The sequence below is a fragment of the Ixodes scapularis genome, unplaced genomic scaffold (genome assembly GCF_016920785.2).
Source record: "Ixodes scapularis isolate PalLabHiFi unplaced genomic scaffold, ASM1692078v2 ptg000910l_1__unscaffolded, whole genome shotgun sequence".
In the NCBI taxonomy this organism is placed as follows: domain Eukaryota; kingdom Metazoa; phylum Arthropoda; class Arachnida; order Ixodida; family Ixodidae; genus Ixodes; species Ixodes scapularis.
The window spans coordinates 991,573-1,017,368 of record NW_024610067.1 but is presented as its reverse complement, the minus strand read 5'-3'; the positions used below and the strand labels follow the sequence as shown (position 1 = coordinate 1,017,368).

Below are 25,796 nucleotides of genomic sequence, written 5' to 3'. Positions count from 1 at the left end.
TTAGGACTACAACAGTCTACTGTGTAGTGTTTGTAATAATTTTGATAAAGTTTTTGTCTTCTTATCTTTATGTGTGTGTGTGCTTCTTTTTTTTTGTTTTCGCGCTGGTGCGCCCGTCACCGTATAGGGCTTCGGGCTCGTCAAGCCTCCACTGAAAGCTTTTTCCCTTCTGTCCTTCCAATTCGTTTAGAAATAAAGTTATTATTGTTATTATTCCTGGTTACGGAAGCTCCGCTTGGATGGACAAGTGCACCGCGCTCCTAACTCTAACCCTCAAGATATTAGAGATGGCGGGATCAGAGCAGAGACCATAACCGAAGCAGAGATCGAGAACGGAGCAAGACAACACGGCTCATGAGGAGGACAGAAAGGGTTGAACGGGCTCAGACAGTCAGAGACAACCAAGTGAGTTCGTGCTCTGTGCGAATGCCAAACGGAGCAACCCTGTAACGTTCTATTCAGCTGTTGTACCCTCTGGAACTTGCAAACTGAAAACTGCCGAGATTTGCTCGTCCGAGGCGTGGGACAGTGTTCCACAATAAGCGAACCATATGCAGTAGGCAAAGTGACTAAAAAGAAGACTCATTTACACTTCACCCGTGACACCAAGCAAAATTGTTGTGTGTATGTCTATACAGCCGGAAGTTAGTCTGCCTCAGTGAACGTCTGGTGTATCAGCTGTAGATGAACAATTTAGCCAGTGCAGTACAAACGCTAACTTGGGGTTTTTAGCGTGCACTACGCAGTAGTGATACACGCCCGCACGCCGGTACGATGCTCATCCAGATAGAAACGGGCAAGGGCGGGTATTGAGCCCAGGATCCTGGGTTCTGCAGCGCGAGCTTTCCCTCCACGTGCCCCGAGCTGGCGTGCGCTAGACCACTCGGCCACTGATCCCCTCCACTAGCCCTCCACCCGTGGCACCCGGGATTGCGGCCTTTGCAAGTAAAACCTGTTCAGCTTTTGGCTGAGAGCGCGTGACTGGGTTCGTAAAGGAAGATAAGAAAAAGAAGTTTAGGCGACGCGAAGAGCAAGAAAGAACAAGAAGTTGAAGCTCGTGATCGTGAACGGAAGGAGCTGAACGCGAAACGCTCGAGACAGATCAAACGAGGAGTATAGAGCGAGACGGACACCATGAACTGACTGAGTATCTTCAACTGTAAATAATTATACGTTTATTTTATCAGTGTAAAAAGACAATTTTTTGTTTTTCTAAAATTATCGGCCATTATTACAACGACGGCATTCACTCGCTCTTCGAATCACTAACACCACATGCTCACGCCAGAAGCTTTGAGAATCTTGTACATTATGAATGGTACCAAGAACGGTATTGTAAAACTCACAGGAGCTGTGCTGCTTCAACCGTGCACTCAAGACCCCGGCCCCATTTTGAAAACAAGCTGGAAACAGTACTGGCCAAAATGCCACGCACATTCTGCTCAGAGCCGCTAAAAAGAGCTGCACTTCACAGTAATGACACTATCCATTTTGTTCCTTCAGATCATCGCTGCCAGTTATTTGAAGCTCTATCTGAAATCTCAGGAAACGCTTTTCTGCCTTCATAAAGGCTAGAACAATTCGCGACAAAGATAAACAACGCTACCAAACCGTCCTCACTACGTATATAAAAATGAGAATGTGGCAATTTGGACTTGTCACTACCGCCAATTTACCCGCTCTGTAAAAACAACAAAATGACGGCCCCCGCCAGGCGATAGGGGATGTTAGTGCCGACATTTTAATCCTAGCTTATTTTGCGGCTATAATTCTTCCATCCAACACTCAGAAAAATGGCTATACTCTTACACTCCTTTTCATATGTAATTCACCTCAAAATTTCAGTTCAACGTACCGCGGACTGACGTCGAACTGATGACCCCTACATTTACGAGGGTCTTGATAATGGTGCGATGTAGCTTATTAGACAGCTAAAGTACGCATCTGGGGGTTTGCGGTAACGCCAAAAAAGCCCACTTTTTATGATCAGTAATACGTACATTAGCTATTTTAATAAGTTGCACCACTCGGCTATCAAGCCGCTCGTGAAAGTTGGTACCGTTGGTTCGACATCAGCGTGCTGTAGGTCGAACGCAAGATTTGGGGTGTATTATATGAAACAAGGGGTGTAAGAGTATACCCCTTTGTTTAGAGCTACGTTCATCAAAGAACACCTCGGGCAGCACCAAAAGAATGACTTTCGGTCGGCCAAAGGTCGGCCTACGTCAGGACTGCTTGACCACTGGCAGGTTGCTGGCTACCAGAGACCTAAACACGGCCGACGATCACCCGGCCTTCAAGTATCTCTTTCAGCTTGGCCATCGGAGGAAACATTAAAGCAAAATTTATTGCTGGTTTGTTACGCTGACCCCTTAACGTTTCCAATTTGGCTTTTTGTTTTGGCTTTCTTTTTTGCTACCTCTCTTTTTGCTGCCCCTGTTTAGCTTCGTAACGGGGTTAGTGTTAGAATTTTAATAAAGGGGACGTTTGTGAGGTTTTTGAAGGTTCATTCTACGCGTTTTCTCTCAACCCACCGATGAATCTTCCTTTGATTTTTTATGCCGCCTTCTTATACCAGTGAGCGTAGATGGTTCACGCTCCATTTTGTGGAACAAAGAAAGGCGTACGCGCTTCACACATCCGCAAGGCTCGTCTCAGCCTCCACGATCACATTGATTTGACGCGTGACATTATATGCTATAAAGGTTGTCCCGCGTCATTTCATGAGTGGTAATGCTCAATAAATTCGTAAACAGCAATTGAGACTGGTGATCGAGTGCGCTAGCGCACACAAGCTCAAAGCACGTGGAGCGAAATTAGATGAAATTACGTACAAATAAAAAAAACAGAAAAAAATACAAAGGAGAGAGCAGAGACAAGCGCGAACTGACAGCTCAATGTATGTAAATTGACAGTTCGGGCCGAGGCCAGACTGGCACGGGGGCACCCGAACACACGGAGGGCACACAAGATCAACCAGACTTATTCGATTGCAAAGAGGCGTTTTTGTCGGTTAATGCCATAGAAGGTTGGCTGACAGGACGCTCGCTGAGGCGGAGTATAGTAAAAGCTTCAAGAATTTCTCTACTGTTTTTCGTGAAATCTGACAAATATTGAGGTTTTTTTTTGTAAAGATTGTGTACACTTACACGCTTGACAATACAGGGGCAAGTGACCCCCCACCGTGGAATTTAGAAAAATATCGTGTTCCCTTAACGGATCATTAACACACCGTCCTGTTTGTCCTACTTAAGATATACCGCATGAAAGGGGGATGTTATGTATCACACTGGTTGAACAGGGCAAATAAGGGTGGACGTGTTTTGTGCGGCACCTGTGTTTTAGAGCGCAGCTCTTAGGGGCCCGTTTCCGGCTTGAGCGGCGTCGCCGTCGGCGTCGCCGTCGCCGTCGGCGTCGGCGTAACCGCGCGGTGCATCATGGGAAATGTCCCATAATGCACCGCGCGAGCCCCCACCAAGGTCACGTGACCTCGTGGGGGGTCACGTGACCCCCCGAAGTCACGTGACTCCCCTGAGGTCACGTGGCCCCCTCCTCGAGGTCACGTGACCCCCGCCGATGTCGCGTGACCCCCCGATGACGTCATCGTCACTGATGACGTCACCGGCATCCACATCGTCATCGTCATCATCACTGATGACGTCACCGGCATCCACATCGTCATCGTCATCATCACTGATGACGTCACCGGCATCCACATCGTCATCGTCATCACTGATGACGTCACCGGCATCCGCATCGTCATCGTCATCATCACTGATGACGTCACCGGCATCCACATCGTCATCGTCATCATCACTGATGACGTCACCGGCATCCACATCGTCATCGTCATCATCACTGATGACGTCACCGGCATCCGCATCGTCATCGTCATCATCACTGATGACGTCACCGGCATCCACATCGTCATCGTCATCATCACTGATGACGTCACCGGCATCCACATCGTCATCGTCATCATCACTGATGACGTCACCGGCATCCACATCGTCATCGTCATCATCACTGATGACGTCACCGACATCCGCATTGTCATCGTCATCATCACTGATGACGTCATCAGTGACGTCACTGATGTCGTCACCGGCATCCGCATCGTCATCGTCATCATCACTGATGACGTCATCAGCGACGTCACTGATGACGTCACCGACATTCGCATCGTCATCGTCATCATCACTGGTGAAGTCATCAGTGACGTCACTAATGACGTCATCGGTACCCGCATCGTCATCGTCACTGATGACGTCATCAGTGACGTCAGTGATGACATCGTCGGCATTGGGGGTCACGTGACCCCCAAGGTAACGTGACCCCCCCTGGTTAGTTCAACCCCCCCCCCCCCCAGTGCCCTTCCCTCCTCCTCCTCAAGAGCTGCGCTCTAATTCGGCGTTACAGGGAGTTGTAAGCGGCTTTCATTTTTTTGTAATATTTTCTACTTTTGCTTGAACTTTCGAACTAATTTGACCCAATTTTCGGGGTTGACATTAATAAGGGGGCACCGTACATATTGAGTACCTCTTTAAGATTGTGGAAAATTCTGTGTATATACGGAACCACCACCACATTTTTTGTGTTGACAATACGGGCAGCTTTTCCACAACCTTTTGCTTTTTTTATCAGTGTTCTGACCACGTCAGCTACCACCTGCGTTTTAAACCCAGACGATGTAATCCTCTCTACTGGAGCATTGAAACTGCCTTTGGTTGTGTGGAAACATCACTGCTTTAAGGCTGAAGTAAGGCAGGAAAGAGCTATGCCTCATTTTACGACATTTGAGTGCGAGGACGTATAGTGTAGTAAACCTTTCTTAGAACGGGGTGAAAATGACTAGCAAAAGTGGTTTCTTTGCAAAAATAGGGAAAGGTAGAGAAATCGCAGCACACCTCCCTTAGAAGTTTTATAAGTTAAAATAAATCCTTAACCGTACTAGTGGAAAATGTCCAGGACGCTACTAAGTACCTTATTGTTCAATGTCTTTCGATAGACGAGCCGGAAAACCAGCCGGAACACTAGCCGGAAATTATCTACACATTCAAACACGCGAAGAACTGGCATACACGCTAGGGCTTTTTGAGTGGCAGAGTCGACCCCGCAAGAAAAAAAAAAACTCTTAGGTCCGGTGCCACCTATAAGCCTATACACACTTTCGACTTTTGCATAAATAACTCGTTTTGCCACCCAATGAATGTGGAATTAAGAGAAACAGGTAGCAGCTCAAGAAAACACTCTATGGGTACATCACTTGAGTACCGGAACGAGAGCTCACCGTGGGACTCAGTGCATGACTTGACAGAGGCCAGTAGATGTTCGTGGGGAAGCGAGTAAATAATGTCTCGAAAGTGCACGCTGAAAGCACAGTTATTGGAGAAGTTATTTGGCCTTAGTATTTCAACAACGGCTTCTGAATTGCAGACTCTAACGCGATGCGTAATCTTCGCACCAGAAAAGTGCTTTTGAAAATAGGCCGACATCTTTCGTTGCCACGTCCCTCGTTGGGATTGAAATTCTCGGAAAGGAGAGGCTTTCTTATGTGGCTTGGCACTAAAGAAGACATAAAGGTGCAGTCCCTCATCTTTTTTAATGTTGCTTGTTAACTGGTGCAACATGATGCGTTTACAAGGGGATAGTGCCTGGTTCTTGGTTTTCTTCAGGACTATCTCCGCTGGCCGAGAGTTGTTATGAACCGCCTGTGCGTGATCTTTCATTATACGTTCTTTCAGGCGGTATCACAAATGAGCCTTCTTTATCCGATTCCAAGACACGCTGCTGGTCGTCAACCAACAAGATAACATCATGTCTAGGATCTCGGGCATGAACTTTCCTTGAGCCAGATAAAGCGTCAACACATTCGGAAACACATCGTGATCTAACCTCTTCACTGGTTCTGTACGCAAGCTTCATTGCCATCGTAAGAAGCACCGGAGGTCACAGGTGCGGTTGAAGGCCATACTTGAGGTCCCAGACAGAAGATTCTTTTAGGTTCTAGGGAACCCCAATTTTTCCCAAGTTGGTAAATCGTCTTGCAGCTAACAGAACTTTTTTTCTTTTTTGGGAGACTATGCCGAATTCTTTGCTAGAAAAATTTGGTTACATCTGCCAAAGTCCTATTCATTTTTGAAAAGCATTGCTGTTGACTCTCCAAATAGCCCTTACGTGCACCACAGGCGTCCCACCGGCAGTTTTTGAAGAATCGGGCCTGGTGCCAATACTCTCAGAACTTAAATTCTACAAATCCTTTTTGTGTGAACAACAGACGGTGTAAAGAAGCCACTCAGTACTAGAAGTTCAACAGGACAGGCACTATTTTGTTTTATGTGCCATAATGCGGTCCGGGCGCTGCACATAGACATTGGGCGGCGAGGTTGAAGGCAAGGAGAGGTTCAGTGTAGGGTAGATTCGAAAAGACAGAGGAAGGGCCCAATGCACAAAAAAAGAGCTGTAGTAAGTTGGTCGGTTGGACGAGTTGCCAATGTTTGAACATGGTTAAATATGGGCACAAATAGAAAGGAACAAGAGAGAAAGAAGAGACAAGCGCAAACTCACAACTCGATGTACTGGAGGAAGAAAAAGAAAGAACAGCCCAGAGAATCAGCTCGAGCCGAAGACACACTGGCACGGTGGAACCCGAGAACGCGGAGGGCACAAAGCACTATCTCGCTCTACAGAACCCAGAAATTCGGCCCTCGATACCCATCCATGCCCGCTTTTATCAGCATGAGCATCGTACCGACGTGCGGTCGTCTATAACTATTGCGCGGTGCACGACTTCAGGCTAGCCATTTTACTGTGCTGGCAACCTCTTGTTATTACGGAAAAAAAACAAAAAAAAAACTCGAACACGAAATCTTATGGAAGGAGGTCACGTGTCTATACCCGAGAGCTTTTTCGTTTTTTTCCGTTTCTCCGGCGTGAGAATCAGGTGACGACGTTGCGTGCAGGAAGTACGAAGCTGCGTGCAGGAGGTAGGAAGCTTCTGGAGGGTACATGACACTGCGGAGAAAACACGCCCCCAACGATGACCAAAACCAAGAGAGGCTATTGGACGAAAAAGAGACAGCCAACCTTTCCGTTCAATAGCGTTTCTCGCTTTTGCTCATCATAGGAGGCGTGTCTTTTCACACTTCTGGCTTCAGCTCTGGTGGGATCATGTCGCCTCCAGGAACTCCCTACCTCCATGGCGCACAATTTGTGGTATGACTGGCTCACACTTATATCTCTTTCTCTCGATGTTTTGCGCTTATAGATCGATTGAGTGGTACCACGAACGGCTGTTCCTAAGTAGCGGTCCCATGTCCGTCGCAACGTGCGCGGCCATCGCGTAGTCCAGCCAGCGCTATTCCCGCGGTACATCGCTATATTGAGAATGACCTGTAAATATATCTTGTGTAATCTGTGCAAACATAGTTTTCCATCAATGTATTTGCAGCTTCTTGGAGGCCACAGAAAATGGGGTTCGTGTACTTTTTTATTTTTAGTATTGAATGTGTGCCTTAAACTGGGGCAGCCTGGTCCAACGCTTTAAATCACCAAGGAAAATTCCCCAAGATGACACAGGAAATTGAATGTATTTAGTATACATAGTTCGAACGCTACGTGACCATAAGAAAGAGATTGAGCGGGACAGAAAGCGTCCGATTCTCGACCGCCTGTTCTCGGGCGGAAAGAAAACGAACTTCGAGCCGCAAAGAGACCGTGTACAAAATGGTTCGGACGTTTGGAAACACCCTGCACCACCATATTTGTTGTGGCGAGATTCCTCTTCTATTTCTCAATTTCGTAGCGTTATCATAACAATCGAGGTCTACTACTCACCGTTATCGATCTTCACCCACACCTACGAGCTAAGGGTTAGTATTGTTTTCCGCTCTCCTTGCGCATGTACATGCACGTCGCCCTGGTGGTCGCTTGTTTCTGGCCGCAACAAACATGGCGGACGTACACTTGAGATTTAAATTTGACATCAAGTGCCGGCGAAGGCACGGGCGTAAGCGCTTGGTTTTCGAAAGCTTTTTTTTTTTCTGCGGGAGTGCTTGTCCGAGCTATGGATTCTTCAGAACTACGCTTTCGCGCCCTGGTCTTTGCTAGCGTCGGAGCCAACTGGAGAGACGGAGCATGTTCTTCGAAACCTGACTAGGCGGCGCTGTGGATTTTGCATATGTATGATGCTGCTCTGAGTAGGTGGGCTCTTATGGGTAATGTTTAAATAAAAACACTGGCGAGCACTAATACCCTGAAAGTGTCCATTTAAGTCGTAAGCTTGTGCAGGGCCATCTGCGGAAGGCTCCTGACTCAAGCTTCCTTCATTAGGTTGCGAATTGTGTTACAGACTCTTATGGTTTGGAATAGGGGGCCCGACGCTTTGGGTACCCTGAGCGACTGAGGGATTTGGACTGAGCATGCGGAATCATTCTACGCATGCGCATATTTTCTAATTTTCTAATAATGGAGGGTCCGTGGCCGTGTATGTTAGTTTTACGGAAACACGCGGAGCAAATGTTCGCAATGCAGAATCTAGGCATCGCTCAATCCCCACCCCTAAACCAATTTTAATCTGGTCGAGCCTTGTACCGGCGTGCCATTGTGTACTACTACTACGTGAAGCGCGTTAAAGGCCCGACCTAGGTCTAGTACTGCACTGCCTAAATTTTAAATATACAGGGTAGGCATCAGACGCTCACTGGTGCTTACCAACTCCCGCTGTCTAACCATCTGTTGAACATAATAACTTTTGAATAATTATAATTCTTAGCTCGCAGAAGCTGGTTATAACCGCGTGTGGTATGCCAGAAAACAGACGTAAAATATTTTTTGTTAGTATTCTAGTATGATTACATGAGATGGGTTGTTGCCAAATAGAGAATAAATACAAACCTGCGAAGCATCGTAGACTGTAGGCTCAGACGCAAGGACTGGCGAGACGAACAGAATAAACAGGACGTGCGACGTCGCGAGAACATTGAAGACTTTCATCGTGCCAAAGGGCCGGCTTTGCAGTAGAAAGCTTCGTTGAAACTTAGTCAGTTTTTCCTTGTATGCACGCCTACACCTACTCTCGCGACGGTTGGAGACAGCTGGCCTGTATAAAATAAGCTCGAGATATGACGCGTTTTGGTCTGACAGGTTTTGGCCGACCTATGGTGTCTCTGGAATTTGTGTGACGTACGAGCGACAAAAACACTGGTTTTGATGAACATTCCTGGGCTAAACACGAAGCGAGGCTTACAGCGTTGTTTCCATCGGGAACGGTTCGGGGCTCAAGGCCGCAACTCTAGAGACCACATGGCGCCGCTCTTTTTATATCTCTAATATAGCTCTTTGCGAGATACACGTGTGTAACAAACACAATTCCTCAGTTTCCTAAACCAGTTCGTAAACAAGGAAGTTGGTGAGCGAAAATTGAGCTGAAATTATTATCCTTTTCATTACAAAGAACAAAAAAGTAAAAACAACTTAAGCCCAAAAAGGTTGATTTCTTTGGTGCAACAACTGAACGAATTCCTTCGTATACTTGCAAAAAATTGGCAGCGACTTTTATCTCCAAGGTCCTATAATTACTATAATTACGGTTCCTTGTTTTCGTTTTTGAAGAAATTCAATAAACTCCGAAAAACTCTGGGTGATAAAATTTTCGACAATTCGGGTTTATTCGAAGAGGTCGGAATTTTTAGATCACGAAGAGAAAACAAAAGCCAGAAAAGACGGTAGTTTTCGAATAACGTGTGTCAGAGCACAGTGTTAACGGTCATAAGAGAAGACTAATCAAGTTTTTTTTAATTCTTATTTTGGCAAAATGGCAAAAGGAAGTTCCGATATATATCGCGAAGGTATATTAAGTACAATGGGCCTATGCACCTCTGGACCACGACAAAATTTACTGTTCCTAATTTCCAGTCTGAACCATACTATTTGTGATTTTTAGATGGATGAGGTTTGCGTTTTTATAAAAGGGAAAGATGTGAATGCCTAGATTTCATAGGGTGGGAAGGGAAGTTGAAGGTTTTATACGACCAAGGGCTCGGATCTTTCGAATTACCAACATTTATTGAAATCGCTTGTTTTCAAGATTTGTCGTGGGACAGGTAATAGTACCAATTGGAAAGGCGGCATGACACATGCAGCAGTGGAAGCATATTTGGATTTCGGTAATTTGAAAGCATTAAATGTTTTTTAACGCTACGCCGAATCCCAAAGTGCGGTCCCTCCTTCCGCCCAATCGTGTACGCGTGCGTGAATTTCCCGCTAAAATTATGGAGGAAATTGTTCTCGCGTGACCCGTATATGAATTCAATTTCCCCGCAAAATTTAGCGGGACATTTGATGTCACGAGACCTGACGTCACGGAACCCAGACCAAATCAGTTTGCCTGCTAAATTTAGCAAAAACTCTGACGTCACAGGACCTATACACAAATTCAAGTTGCCCTCTAAAATTGGCGGGAAATTTTATGTTATCTTACCTCACGTCAAAGAACCTACAGATCAATTCAGTTTCTCTTCTAAATTTCGCGAATAAATTGCTGTAGCGTGACCTACAGACAAAATCAGGTTGCTCTCTAAATTTAGCGGGAAATTTGATGTTACCTGACATCTAGTGAAGGAACCTACAGACCAATTCAGTTTTCCTGCTAGATTTAGCAAAAAAAATGACGTCACATGACCAATATGCTAACTCAGATTGTTCTCTGAATTTAGCGGGAAATTTGATGTTGCCTGACTTCACATCAAAGAACCTAAAGGCCAATGCAGTTCTCCTGCTAAATTTAGCAAAAAAATTTACGTCAGAGGACCTATACACAAATTAAGGTTGCCCACTAAATTTAGCGGGAACTTTGATGTTACCTCACCTGGCGTCAAGGAAACAACAGACCAATTCAGTTTCTCTGCTAAATGTCGTGGACAAATTGACATCACATGACCTATACACCAGTTCAGTTTTCCTGCTAAATTTAGGAAAAAATCGACGTCAGATGACCTATACACAAATTCAGGTTCCCTCTAAATTTAGCGGGAAATTCGATGTTACCTCACCTCGCGCCAAGGAACCTACATACCAATTCAGTTTCTCTGCTAAATGTCGTGGACAAATCTACATCCCATAACCTATACACCAATTCAGTGTTCCTGCTAAACTTAGCAAAAAATTGATGTCAGATGACCTATAACAAAATCAGGTTGCCCTCCGTATTTAGCGGGAAATTTGATGTTCCTTGACATTACGTCAAGGAACCTACTGACCAATCCAGCTTTCCTGCTAAATTTAGCAAAAAAATGACGTCACATGAAATATACGCAAACTCAGATTGCCCTCTAAATTTAGCGTGACATTTTATGTTACTTGACATTACGTCAAGGAACCTACAGACAAATTCAGTTTTCCCGCTAAATTCAGCAAACGAATTGACGTCACATGACCTATACACAAATTCAGATTGCTCTCTCAATTTACCGGGAACTTTGATGTTACTTGACATGACATCAAGGAACCTACAATCCAATTCAGTTTTCCTGCTAAATTTAGCAAAAAATTTACGTAACATGACCTATACACCAATTCAGGTTGTCCTCTAAATTTAGCGAGAAATTTAATGTTACCTGACCTGACTTCAAGGAACCTACAGACCCCAATTCAGTTTTCCTGCTAAACTTAGCAAAACAATTGAAGTCACATGACCTACACACAAATTCAGGTTGCTCTCTAAATTTAGCGGGAAATTTGATGTTACGTGGCCTCACGTCAAGGAACATACAGACCAATTCAGTTTCTCTAATAAATGTCGTTGATAAATTGACATCACATGACCTGTACACCAATTCAGTTTTCCTGCTAAATTAAGCAAAAAATTGAGGTCACACGACCATTACACAAATTTAGGTTGCTCTCTAAATTTAGCGGGGAATTTGATGTTACCTGACTTCACGTCAAGAAACCTGCAGACCAATTCAGTTTTCCTGCTAAATTTAGCAAAAAAATTGACGTCACATAACCTACACACAAATTCATGTTGCTCTCTAAATTTAGCGGTAAATTTGATGTTACGTGGCCGCATGTCAAGGAACTTACAGACCAATTCAGTTTCTCTACTAGATGTTTTTGATAAATTGACATCACATGACCTGTACACCAATTCAGTTTTCCTGCTAAATTTAGCAAAAAATTGAGGTCACATGACCATTACACGAATTTAGGTTGCTCTCTAAATTTAGCAGGGAATTGGATGTTACCTGACTTCACGTCAAGGAACCTACAGACCAATTCAGTTTTCCTGCTAAATTAAGCAAAACAATTGACGTCACATGACCTACACACAAATTCAGGTTGCTCTCTAAATTTGGCGGTAAATTTGATGTTACGGGGCTGCATGTCAAGGAACTTACAGACCAATTCAGTTTCTCTACTAATTGTCGTGGACAAATTGACATCACTTGACCTATACACCAGTTCAGTTTTCCTGCTAAATTTAGGAAAAAATTGACGTCAGATGACCTATACACAAATTTAGGTTCCCTCTAAATTTAGCGGGAAATTTGATGTTACCTCACCTCGCGTCAAAGAACCTACATACCAATTCAGTTTCTCTGCTAAATGTCGTGGACAAACCTACATCCCATAACCTATACACCAATTCAGTGTTCCTGCTAAACTTAGCAAACAATTGATGTCAGATGACCTATAACAAATTCAGGTTGCCCTCCATATTTAGCGGGAAATTTGATGTTGCTTGACATTACGTCAAGGAACCTACAGACCAATCCAGCTTTCCTGCTAAATTTAGCAAACAAATGACGTCACATGAAATATACGCAAACTCAGGTTGCCCTCTAAATTTAGCGTGAAATTTTATGTTACTTGACATTACGTCAAGGAACCTACAGACCAATTCAGTTTTCCCGTTAAATTCAGCAAACGAATTGACGTCACATGACCTATACACAAATTCAGATTGCTCTCTCAATTTAGCGGGAACTTTGATGTTACTTGACATGACATCAAGGAACCTACAATCCAATTAAGTTTTCCTGCTAAATTTAGCAAAAAAATTTACGTAACATGACCTATACACAAATTCAGGTTGTCCTCTAAATTTAGCGAGAAATTTAATGTTACCTGACCTCACTTCAAGGAACCTACAGACCCCAATTCAGTTTTCCTGCTAAACTTAGCAAAACAATGGAAGTCACATGACCTACACACAAATTCAGGTTGCTCTCTAAATTTAGCGGGAAATTTGATGTTACGTGGCCTCACGTCAAGGAACATACAGACCAATTCAGTTTCTCTAATAAATGTCATTGATAAATTGACATCACATGACCTGTACACCAATTCAGTTTTCCTGCTAAATTAAGCAAAAAATTGAGTTCACACGACCATTACACAAATTTAGGTTGCTCTCTAAATTTAGCGGGGAATTTGATGTTACCTGACTTCACGCCAAGAAACCTGCAGACCAATTCAGTTTTCCTGCTAAATTTAGCAAAAAAATTGACGTCACATAACCTACACACAAATTCATGTTGCTCTCTAAATTTGGAGGTAAATTTGATGTTACGTGGCCGCATGTCAAGGAACTTACAGACCAATTCAGTTTCTCTACTAAATGTTTTTGATAAATTGACATCACATGACCTGTACACCAATTCAGTTTTCCTGCTAAATTTAGCAAAAATTGAAGTCACATGACCATTACACAAATTTAGGTTGCTCTCTAAATTTAGCGGGGAATTGGATGTTACCTGACTTCACGTCAAGGAACCTACAGACCAATTCAGTTTTCCTGCTAAATTAAGCAAAACAATTGACGTCACATGACCTACACACAAATTCAGGTTGCTCTCTAAATTTGGCGGTAAATTTGATGTTACTGGGCCGCATGTCAAGGAACTTACAGACCAATTGAGTTTGTCTACTAAATGTCGCGAATAAATTGCTGTGGCGTGACCTACAGACAAAATCAGGTTGCTCTCTAAATTTAGCGGGAAATTTGATGTTACCTGACATCTAGTGAAGGAACCTACAGACCAATTCAGTTTTCCTGCTAAATTTAGCAAAAAAATAAATCACATCACATGACCTATATGCTAACTCAGATTGTTCTCTGAATTTAGCGGGAAATTTGATGTTGCCTGACTTCACATCAAAGAACCTAATGGCCAATGCAGTTCTCCTGCTAAATTTAGCAAAAAAATTTACGTCAGAGGACCTATACACAAATTAAGGTTGCCCACTAAATTTAGCGGGAGCTTAGATGTTACCTCACCTGGCGTCAAGGAAACTACAGACCAATTCAGTTGCTCTGCTAAATGTCGTGGACAAATTGACATCAAATGACCTATACACCAGTTCAGTTTTCCTGCTAAACTTAGGAAAAAGTTGACGTCAGATGACCTATACACAAATTCAAGTTCCTTCTAAATTTAGCGGGAAATTTGATGTTACCTCACCTCGCGTCAAGGAACCTACATACCAATTCAGTTTCTCTGCTAAATGTCGTGGACAAATCTACATCCCATAACCTATACACCAATTCAGTGTTCCTGCTAAACTTAGCAAAAAATTGATGTCAGATTACCTATAACAAATTCAGGTTGCCCTCCATATTTAGCGGGAAATTTGATGTTGCTTGACATTACATCAAGGAACCTACAGACCAATCCAGCTTTCCTGCTAAATTTAGCAAAAAAATGACGTCACATGAAATATACGCAAACTCAGGTTGCCCTCTAAATTTAGCGTGAAATTTTATGTTACTTGACATTACGTCAAGGAACCTACAGACCAATTCAGTTTTCCCGCTAAATTCAGCAAACGAATTGACGTCACATGACCTACACACAAATTCAGATTGCTCTCTCAATTTACCGGGAACTTTGATGTTACTTGACATGACATCAGGGAACCTAAAATCCAATTCAGTTTTCCTGCTAAATTTAGCAAAAAAATTTACGTAACATGACCTATACACAAATTCAGGTTGTCCTCTAAATTTAGCGAGAAATTTAATGTTACCTGACCTGACTTCAAGGAACCTACAGGCCCCAATTCAGTTTTCCTGCTAAACTTAGCAAAACAATTGAAGTCACATGACCTACACACAAATTCAGGTTGCTCTCTAAATTTAGCGGGAAATTTGATGTTACGTGGCCTCACGTCAAGGAACATACAGATCAATTCAGTTTCTCTAATAAATGTCGTTGATAAATTGACATCCCATGACCGGTACACCAATTCAGTTTTCGTGCTAAATTAAGCAAAAAATTAAGGTCACATGACCATTACACAAATTTAGGTTGCTCTCTAAATTTAGCGGGGAATTCGATGTTACCTGACTTCACGTCAAGGAACCTACAGACCAATTCAGTTTTCCTGCTAAATTTAGCAAAAAATTGACGTCACATAACCTACACACAAATTCATGTTGCTCTCTAAATTTGGCGGTAAATTTGATGTTACGAGGCCGCATGTCAAGGAACTTACAGACCAATTCAGTTTCTCTACTAAATGTTTTTGATAAATTGACATCACATGACCTGTACACCAATTCAGTTTTCCTGCTAAATTAAGCAAAAAATTGAGGTCACATGACCATTACACAAATTTAGGTTGCTCTCTAAATTTAGCGGGGAATTTGATGTTACCTGACTTCACGTCAAGGAACCTACAGACCAATTCAGTTTTCCTGCTAAATTTAGCAAAACAATTGACGTCACATGACCTACACACAAATTCGGGTTGCTCTCTAAATTTGGCGTTAAATTTGATGTTACGTGGCCGCATGTCAAGGAACTTACAGACCAATTCAGTTTCTCTACTAAATGTCGTTGATAAATTGACATCACATGACCTGTACATCAATTCAGTTTTCCTGCTAAATTTAGCAAAAAATTGAGGTCACATGACCATTACACAAAATTAGGTTGCTTTCTAAATTTAGCAAAAAATTTGATGTTACCTGACAGCACGTCAAGGAACCTACAGACCAATTCAGTTTTCCTGCTAAATTTAGCAAAAAAAATTGAAGTCACATGACCTACACACAAATTCAGGTTGCTCTCTAAATTTGGCGGTAAATCTGATGTTACGTGGCCGCATGTCAAGGAACTTACAGACCAATTCAGTTTCTCTACTAAATATTGTTGATAAATTGACATCAGATGACCTGTACACCAATTCAGTTTTCCTGCTAAATTTAGCAAAAAATTGAGGTCACATGACCATTACACAAATTTAGGTTGCTCTCTAAATTTAGCGGGGAATTTGATGTAACCTGACTTCACATCAAGGAACCTACAGACCAATTCAGTTTTCCTGCTAAATTTATCAAAAAAATTGAAGTCACATGACCTACACACAAATTCAGGTTGCTCTCTAAATTTGGCGGTAAATTTGATGTTACGTGGCCGCATGTCAAGGAACTTACAGACCAATTCAGTTTCTCTACTAAATGTCGTTGATAAATTGACATCACATGACCTGTACACCAATTAAGTTTTCCTGCTAAATTTAGCAAAAAATTTAGGTCACATGACCATTACACAAATTTAGGTTGCTCTCTAAATTTAGCAAAAAATTTGATGTTACCTGACAGCACGTCAAGGAACCTACAGACCAATTCAGTTTTCCTGCTAAATTTAGCAAAAAAATTGAAGTCACATGACCTACACACAAATTCAGGTTGCTCTCTAAATTTGGCGGTAAATTTGACGTTACGTGGGCGCATGTCAAGGAACTTACAGACCAATTTAGTTTCTCTACTAAATATTGTTGATAAATTGACATCCGATGACCTGTACACCAATTCAGTTTTCCTGCTAAATTTAGCAAAAAATTGAGGTCACATGACCGTTACACAAATTTAGGTTGCTCTCTAAATTTAGCGGGGAATTTGATGTTACCTGACTTCACGTCAAGGAACCTACAGACCAATTCAGTTTTCCTGCTAAATTTAGCACAAAAATTGACGTCACATGACCTACACACAAATTCAGGTTGCTCTCTAAATTTGGCGGTAAATTTGATGTTACGTGGCCGCATGTCAAGGAACTTACAGACCAATTCAGTTTCTCTACTAAATATTGTTGATAAATTGACATCACATGTCCTGTACACCAATTCAGTTTTCCTGCTAAATTTAGCAAAAAATTGAGGTCACATGACCATTACACAAATTTAGGCTGCTCTCTAAATTTATCGGAGAATTTGATGTTACCTGACATCACGTCAAGGAACCTACAGACCAATTCAGTTTTCCTGCTAAATTTAGCAAAACAATTGACGTCCCATGACCTACACACAAATTCAGGTTGCTCTCTAAATTTGGCGGTAAATTTGATGTTATGGGGCCACATGTCAAGGAACTTACAGACCAATTCAGTTTCTCTACTAAATGTCGCGAATAAATTGCTGTAGCGTGACCTACAGACAAAATCAGGTTGCTCTCTAAATTTAGCGGGAAATTTGATGTTACCTGACATCTAGTGAAGGAACCTACAGACCAATTCAGTTTTCCTGCTAAATTTAGCAAAAAAAATGACGTCACATGACCTATATGGTAACTCAGATTGTTCTCTGAATTTAGCGGGAAATTTGATGTTGCCTGACTTCACATCAAAGAACCTAAAGGCCAATGCAGTTCTCCTGCTAAATTTAGCAAAATAATTTACGTCAGAGAACCTATACACAAATTAAGGTTGCCCACTAAATTTAGCGGGAACTTTGATGTTACCTCACCTGGCGTCAAAGAAACTACAGACCAATTCAGTTGCTCTGCTAAATGTCGTGGACAAATTGACATCACATGACCTATACACCAGTTCAGTTTTCCTGCTAAACTTAGGAAAAAATTGACGTCAGATGACCTATACACAAATTCAGGTTCCCTCTAAATTTAGCGGGAAATTTGATGTTACCTCACCTCGCGTCAAGGAACCTACATACCAATTCAGTTTCTCTGCTAAATGTCGTGGACAAATCTACATCCCATAACCTATACACCAATTCAGTGTTCCTGCTAAACTTAGCAAAAAATTGATGTCAGATGACCTATAACAAATTCAGGTTGCCCTCCATATTTAGCGGGAAATTTGATGTTGCTTGACATTACGTCAAGGAACCTACAGACCAATCCAGCTTTCCTGCTAAATTTAGCAAAAAAAATGACGTCACATGAAATATACGCAAACTCAGGTTGCTTTCTAAATTTAGCGTGAAATTTTATGTTACTTGACATTACGTCAAGGAACCTACAGACGAATTCAGTTTTCCCGCTAAATTCAGCAAACGAATTGAAGTCACATGACCTACACACAAATTCAGGTTGCTCTCTAAATTTAGCGGGAAATTTGATGTTACGTGGCCTTACGTCAAGGAACATACAGAGCAATTCAGTTTCTCTAATAAATGTCGTTGATAAATTGACATCACATGACCTGTACACCAATTCAGCTTTCCTGCTAAATTAAGCAAAAAATTGAGGTCACATGACCATTACACAAATTTAGGTTGCTCTCTAAATTTAGCGGGGAATTTGATGTTACCTGACTTCACGTGAAGGAACCTGCAGACCAATTCAGTTTTCCTGCTAAATTTAGCAAAACAATTGACGTCACATGACCTACACACAAATTCAGGTTGCTCTCTAAATTTGGCGGTAAATTTGATGTTACGTGACCGCATGTCAAGGGACTTACAGACCAATTCAGTTTCTCTACTAAATGTTGTTGATAAATTGACATCACATGACCTGTACACCAATTCAGTTTTCCTGCTAAATTTAGCAAAAAATTGAGGTCACATGACCATTACACAAATTTAGGTTGCTCTCTAATTTTAGCGGGGAATTTGATGTAACCTGACTTCACATCAAGGAACCTACAGAACAATTCAGTTTTCCTGCTAAATTTATCAAAAGAATTGAAGTCACATGACCTACACACAAATTCAGGTTGCTCTCTAAATTTGGCGGTAAATTTGATGTTACGTGGCCGCATGTCAGGGAACTTACAGACCAATTCAGTTTCTCTACTAAATGTCGTTGATAAATTGAGATCACATGACCCGTACACCAATTCAGTTTTCCTGCTAAATTTAGCAAAAAATTTAGGTCACATGACCATTACACAAATTTAGGTTGCTCTCTAAATTTAGCAAAAAATTTGATGTTACCTGACAGCACGTCAAGGAACCTACAGACCAATTCAGTTTTCCTGCTAAATTTAGCAAAAAAATTGAAGTCACATGACCTACACACAAATTCAGGTTGCTCTCTAAATTTGGCGGTAAATTTGACGTTACGTGGGCGCATGTCAAGGAACTTACAGACCAATTTAGTTTCTCTACTAAATATTGTTGATAAATTGACATCCGATGACCTGTACACCAATTCAGTTTTCCTGCTAAATTTAGCAAAAAATTGAGTTCGCATGACCATTACAGAAATTTAGGTTGCTCTCTAAATTTAGCGGGGAATTTGATGTTACCTGACTTCACGTCAAGGAACCTACAGACCAATTCAGTTTTCCTGCTAAATTTAGCACAAGAATTGACGTCACATGACCTACACACAAATTCAGGTTGCTCTCTAAATTTGGCGGTAAATTTGATGTTACGTGGCCGCATGTCAAGGAACTTACAGACCAATTCAGTTTCTCTACTAAATGTTGTTGATTAATTGACATCACATGACCTGTACACCAATTCAGTTTTCCTGCTAAATTTAGCAAAAAATTGAGGTCACATGACCATTACACAAATTTAGGTTGCTCTCTAAATTTAGCGGGGAATTTGATGTTACCTGACTTCACGTCAAGGAACCTGCAGACCAATTCAGTTTTCCTGCTAAATTCAGCACAAAAATTGACGTCACATGACCTACACACAAATTCAGGTTGCTCTCTAAATTTGGCGGTAAATTTGAGAGTTACGTGGCCGCATGTCAAGAAACTTACCGACCAATTCAGTTTCTCTACTAAATGTTGTTGATAAGTTGACATCACATGACCTGTACACCAATTCAGTTTTCCTGCTAAATTTAGCAAAAAATTGAGGTCACATGACCATTACACAAATTTAGGTTGCTCTCTAAATTTAGCGGGGAACTTGATGTTACCTGACTTCACGTCAAGGAACCTACAGACCGATTCAGTTTTCCTGCTAAATTCAGCACAAGAATTGACGTCACATGACCTACACACAAATTCAGGTTGCTCTCTAAATTTGGCGGTAAATTTGATGTTACGTGGCCGCATGTCAAGGAACTTACAGACCAATTCAGTTTCTCTACTAAATGTTGTTGATAAATTGACATCACATGACCTGTACACCAATTCAGTTTTCCTGCTAAATTTAGCAAAAAATTGGGGTCACATGACCATTACACAAAGTCAGGTTGTTCTCTAAATTTAGCGAAACATTTGATGTTACCTGACAGCACGTCAAGGAACCTACAGACCAATTCAATTTTCCTGCTAAATTTAGCAAAACAATTGACGTCACATGACCTATACACAAATTTAGTTTTCCTGCTAAATTTAGCTTACAATTAATGACGTGACCTGACGTTACGTGACTTATACGCCCAATTCAGCTTCCCCGATAAATATTATCGAATATTGACGTCACGTAACCTGATATCACGCGATAGATACAAACACGTAGTGTCGTCGGCAAACCTAGCTGGAAAATATACGTGACGTGACACGACGTGGTGTGATCTATACTCTAAAAGACTAAATAATCTTCAAGACAAATTAAATTAATTACTTCTTAAACACTGTATTTCATGCATCGTAGAAAATTGAAAGCAAAGGTGGCCGCCATTTTTTAATTTTGTGTATGTTTTTGTTTAGAAATTAATGTTTTATTATTATGGGTGTGAGGGAAGATTATGTGACAAACAGATCACTTTGAAGCACGAAGACTACCTGTCTAGCGAGATACCGGAGGCGTACAAATTAAAAAAAAAATATTGTTCGCCAGCCAACCGTCATGTGCAGTGCTAGAGTGTGTGTTGATAATTTTGGATTTCGGCTTGCTGTTTTTTATCTCTTTTTTATGTTTTTATTAATAGACATTGTTGTGGCTTACGACCACGGTGCTTACGACAAGAGACAGGACGAGGTGCAGCCGATGTAGCTTCCAGAGCCAAACGGTTTTAATGTCCCGTGCATTTCGTTTCGTCTCGCACATCCCAGGCGCGCGCTCACTTCTTTGCCCGCTCCTCGCGCTATTTATTGAAACAATACTCAAACACAACACTCCTTCCCCATCAATGTTTTGGCTGACTCACACAAGAATACCTCTCCGGTGGCCTACGTTGTCGTATGCTACTTCGAAGCACTGGTGTGGTCGGTACCGCTGTCTCGGAAACAGGCTCCATATCGAGGGCAGCAGGCTCTGTCATGTTGTCTCGAGAACCACCGGACGCCCTTCGTGGTGTTGCAGCCGGAGTGTCGACATTTCTTCTCTGTGCAGACGAATCTTCGAAGTGTCTCGGACGGACATCATCCACGTGCACATACCGATGCTGATCTTGCACTATCACGACGTAGGTTGATGCACTTACTTTCTTCATAACACGTCCCACCAACCATGCAGGATCTGTCGGACGTGATCCCCGGACGAGGACTTGGTCGCCTTCTTCGAAAGTTCGCCAAGAGCCTCTTCTCATGTCGGCGGCTGTCTTGATTTGTTGCTGGCGATCTCTCATGCGTCTCTCCATTTCAGGATGAGGGAAGCTCAGACGGGTCCTAGGCTTCCAAGAGAGAAACAGCTCGGCTGGAGTTCTGTCGGTCGTACCAGTTGGGGTGTTTCTGTATGCAAACAGGAACTGGTCGACTCGATGTTGCATCGATTTCGGTACACCCGTCCGTTGCTCGTCGATTACCTGCCTCAGGAGGTCCCGCTTGACGGTTTGCACACACCGTTCCGCGCTTCCGTTTGAGGCGGGATGGTACGGAGGACTTTTCGTGTGGCGTACCCCATTCATCGACAGAAACTCTACGAACTCTGTCGCCACAAACTGGGGTCCATTGTCTGTCACTACCTCTTCTGGTAGTCCAAACGCGGCGAAAACACTTCGCAATCTTTCGATAGTACATTTCGTCGTAGTGGAACTCATTAGAAACACCTCTACCCACTTTGAATGAGCATCTACGACAATCAAAAACCAGTTCTGATCCCGGTATGCAAAATCAAGATGCACCCTTTGCCATCTGCGCGTTGGCCAACCCCACGTTAATAATGGAACACGTGGTGGCGCGTTCTGCGTTAGTTGACAAGTACTACAGTTTTTGACAGTGTTTTCGACATCATATGTTATCAAAGGCCACCACACGTGACTACGTGATAGCATTTTCATTCTGGTGGTGCCTGGATGTCCCTCGTGCAACAGGGACAACACTTTTTTTCTAAACACTTCGGGAATGATCACTCGATTTCCCCATGTTACACACCCTTGGTCAACCGACAATTCGTGACGGCGCACAAAGTACGGTTGCAATGCCTCATTATCCACATGTGAAGGCCATCCGTTCAGTGTGAAAAACAACACTCTTTTCATCACACTATCCTTTTCAGTTTCTCTCCTAATTTCACGAGCTGACAATGGCACTTCGTCCACCGCCGAAAAGAAACTGACGTAGTCTGAGCTATCGTTCACGTTGGGCAAAGGCAGACGTGACAGCGCATCAGCATTCTGAATCTGGCTACCCTTCCGATAAACCCACTTGTAACTGTAGGCAGCAAGTAAGAGAGCCCACCTCTGCATCCTGGCTGCTGACATCGCCGGAATTTGTTTTTCATGACCTAACAGCCCTGCCAACGGCTGGTGATCCGAATAGATGCTGAAATTTCTGCCATACAGATACTTGTGAAACTTTTTCAACCCAAAAACAACTGCTAGGGCCTCTTTTTCAATTTGGGCGTAACCCTTTTCAGCCTTGCTCAGAGTTCGTGATGCATAAGCAATCGGTTTCTCATCATTCCCAACTCTGTGAAAAAGAACCGCTCCCACTCCGTACACTGAAGCGTCACATACAAGCCCCAATTCCTTTTTTGGGTCATAGAACGTTAAGACGTTTTCATGCGTAAGCCACGCCTTACTTCTGTTGAATGCGTTGTCTTCTGCCCTTGACCAACGCCATTTTGTGCCCTTCTGTAATAAGTCATACAACGGCTTCAGCTCGGTTGACATGTTCAGCACAAACTTGCCATAAAAGTTAATCATGCCCAAGTAGGCGCGCAGTTCTGATTCATTTTTGGGGCATGGGGCCTCCCGTATGGCCTTTACTTTCTCTTCCGATGGTCGAACCCCATGTTGATCTATCACATGTCCCAAATAATGAACAGACGTCTGAAAAAATCTACATTTTTCTTTCTTTAGTCTGATGCCTTGTTGGCTGAACCGTGCCAGCACGCTTTCCACCTTTTTGTAGCAGTCCTCATAAGTTTCGCCCGCTATTAGTACATCGTCTAGATAGCACGCGACATTTCTCAGCCCTTCCAGTACTTTGTCCATGACGGACTGAAAAATTGCAGGAGCACTAGTGATGCCGTAAGGCAATCTCGTGGACTTAAACAAGCCAAGGTGTGTGTTCACAGTGACCAAATCTTGTGACTCCGGATGCAATTCCAGCTGCTGGTAGGCTGTAGACAGATCAAGTACGGTAAAGTACTTACAACCACTCAGTAAAACGAACAAGTCTTCCATGAGCGGGAGAGGGTAGTGATCCGTCCGACAGACTGGGTTTAAGGTCACTTTGTAATCTCCACACAACCGGACCTGTTTGTTTGGTTTAGGTACCACTACCAAAGGTGTCGCCCACTCACTTTGCAACACTGGTACCAATATTCCTTTTGTTACTAATGATTGAATTTCCTGCTCCACAGCTTCTCTTAGCGCATAGGGCACAGGTCGCGGTTTGCAGTAGACAGGGGTGCTTTGTTCCTTCAAAACCAGTTTGACCTGTTGTCCTTTTATCAAACCCACACCTTCTCCAAAAAGTTCAGCGTACTTCTCAAGGAGCCTTGCTTCCTTTTCTTCTCTTACACTGTTTACGCATGACCAGTCTAGCCTCAGCTCTTCTAGCCAGTCTCGACCAAGCAGCGGGGTTACGTTGCCCCCTGGTGCCTTAACTACAATAAGAGGAAGTGTCTTTCTCTGTCCATTGTGCTCGACTGGTACTGACAACTTCCCAGTCACCGTGAGAAAATTCCCCCCATACGTTCTCAATTTAAGGTTGCATGGCTCCTTAGGAATGTTTGCCCAGTATTTCACACACCACGATTCAGGCACTACCGACACGGACGCTCCAGTGTCTATCTGCATTCTTACGAGCTTGTCGGCTACTTTAACATCTACTTCATAGTTACGCCTTCCCGTTTCACACGCGTACACTGTGTAAAGCTGCATATCATCAGCTCTTTCACTTGCGACGTGTTTAACGGAGTCTGTTTTGAACCTACAAACTTTTGCCAGGTGTCCGACCTTTTTACAGACATGACATTTGTACTTGCGGTACTTGCAGGGCTGTCCAGTGTGTACCTGTCCGCAGTAGGAACATGAAGACGTGGTGTCTCCCGTATGCCCGGATGTCTGTTTAGTCGTGGAAGCTCGTGGACCCTTATTTGACTTGCGCCACGGTTCCCTTTTCTGTTGCTGAACCGCGTTCACGTCGTCTTCTTCTCGTTGGCTAGACGACCTATGACGACCTGCAGTAGGCTGAAACGTGATGGTTTCCTTGCGTGCGAGCTCGATGCTTTTAGCAATGTCACACGCGGCACCAAACGTCAACGTCGTCTTCTTCAACAAGTCGGACTGTGTTTTCTTGTCTTTTAATCCCGCGACGAACCTGTCGCGCAAAGCATCATCCAAGAAACTGCCGAACTCGCAAGTCGACGCGAGCCTCTTCAGCTCCACTGAAAAAGTGGCTACCGTCTCCTCTTCCTTTTGGTAGCGACGGTTAAACTTAAACCGCTCTGCTATCACCATCGGCCTCGGAGCGTAATGACCTTTCAGAACCGCCACCAACTCCTCCCAGCTTTTCTCTTCTGGTTTGACCGGATGGAGTAAAGTCTTAAGAGTCTTGTACGGTTTCTGGCCAATTGCGGTGACAAAAGCAGAGAGCCTTAGAGCTTCGCTTACCTTTGTAGCCTTTAGGTAGTGTTCGAATCTTTCGACGTAAGATTCAAAATCTTCGTCACCATCCTCCACAAATGGATCGAACCTTCCCAACCCTGCCATGTTCGTTCGTCCTTGCCGTGGCCCGGTGGATTCCTTCTACGATGCCCGTTGCAGTCGTGATGGACGTTCCATACCTCGTCGCCAATTATGTTGTGGCTTACGACCACGGTGCTTACGACAAGAGACAGGACGAGGTGCAGCCGATGTAGCTTCCAGAGCCAAACGGTTTTAATGTCCCGTGCATTTCGTTTCGTCTCGCACATCCCAGGCGCGCGCTCACTTCTTTGCCCGCTCCTCGCGCTATTTATTGAAACAATACTCAAACACAACAGACATCTTTCATCCGCGCTGTCAAAAAAAGTTAGGGTCATTTTTGTGTACCCTCCTAATACAATTCTTCAGTTAAAGCAGGCCTGGGCAGTGTCGCGATACAAATGCATCGCGATAGTACCTTAGGGATACTTTCGAGTATTTGTATCTCTGCATCGAAGTACAAATACAAAAATGTATTTGTATTTCAGGAGGGAAATACATTTACAATGTATCGCTTGTATTGTGATAGTTGCCAGACTTATGTATCTCTTTACATTTTTGC

The 25,796-nt window shown here is 43.1% G+C and overlaps 1 protein-coding gene across 1 annotated transcript in view; it reads right to left on the bottom strand.

The window, feature by feature from the left end:
- LOC121834276 (uncharacterized protein K02A2.6-like) overlaps window positions 1-22,412 on the bottom strand; it is a 125,798-nt gene extending 103,386 nt beyond the window's left edge. Inside the window, exon 1 of the mRNA XM_042288031.1 lies at window positions 21,584-22,412. Coding sequence (XP_042143965.1) covers window positions 21,584-22,378 — 795 coding nt within the window. The 5' untranslated portion in view covers window positions 22,379-22,412. The remainder of the gene's footprint in view (window positions 1-21,583) is intronic.
- Window positions 22,413-25,796: the final 3,384 nt, after the last annotated feature.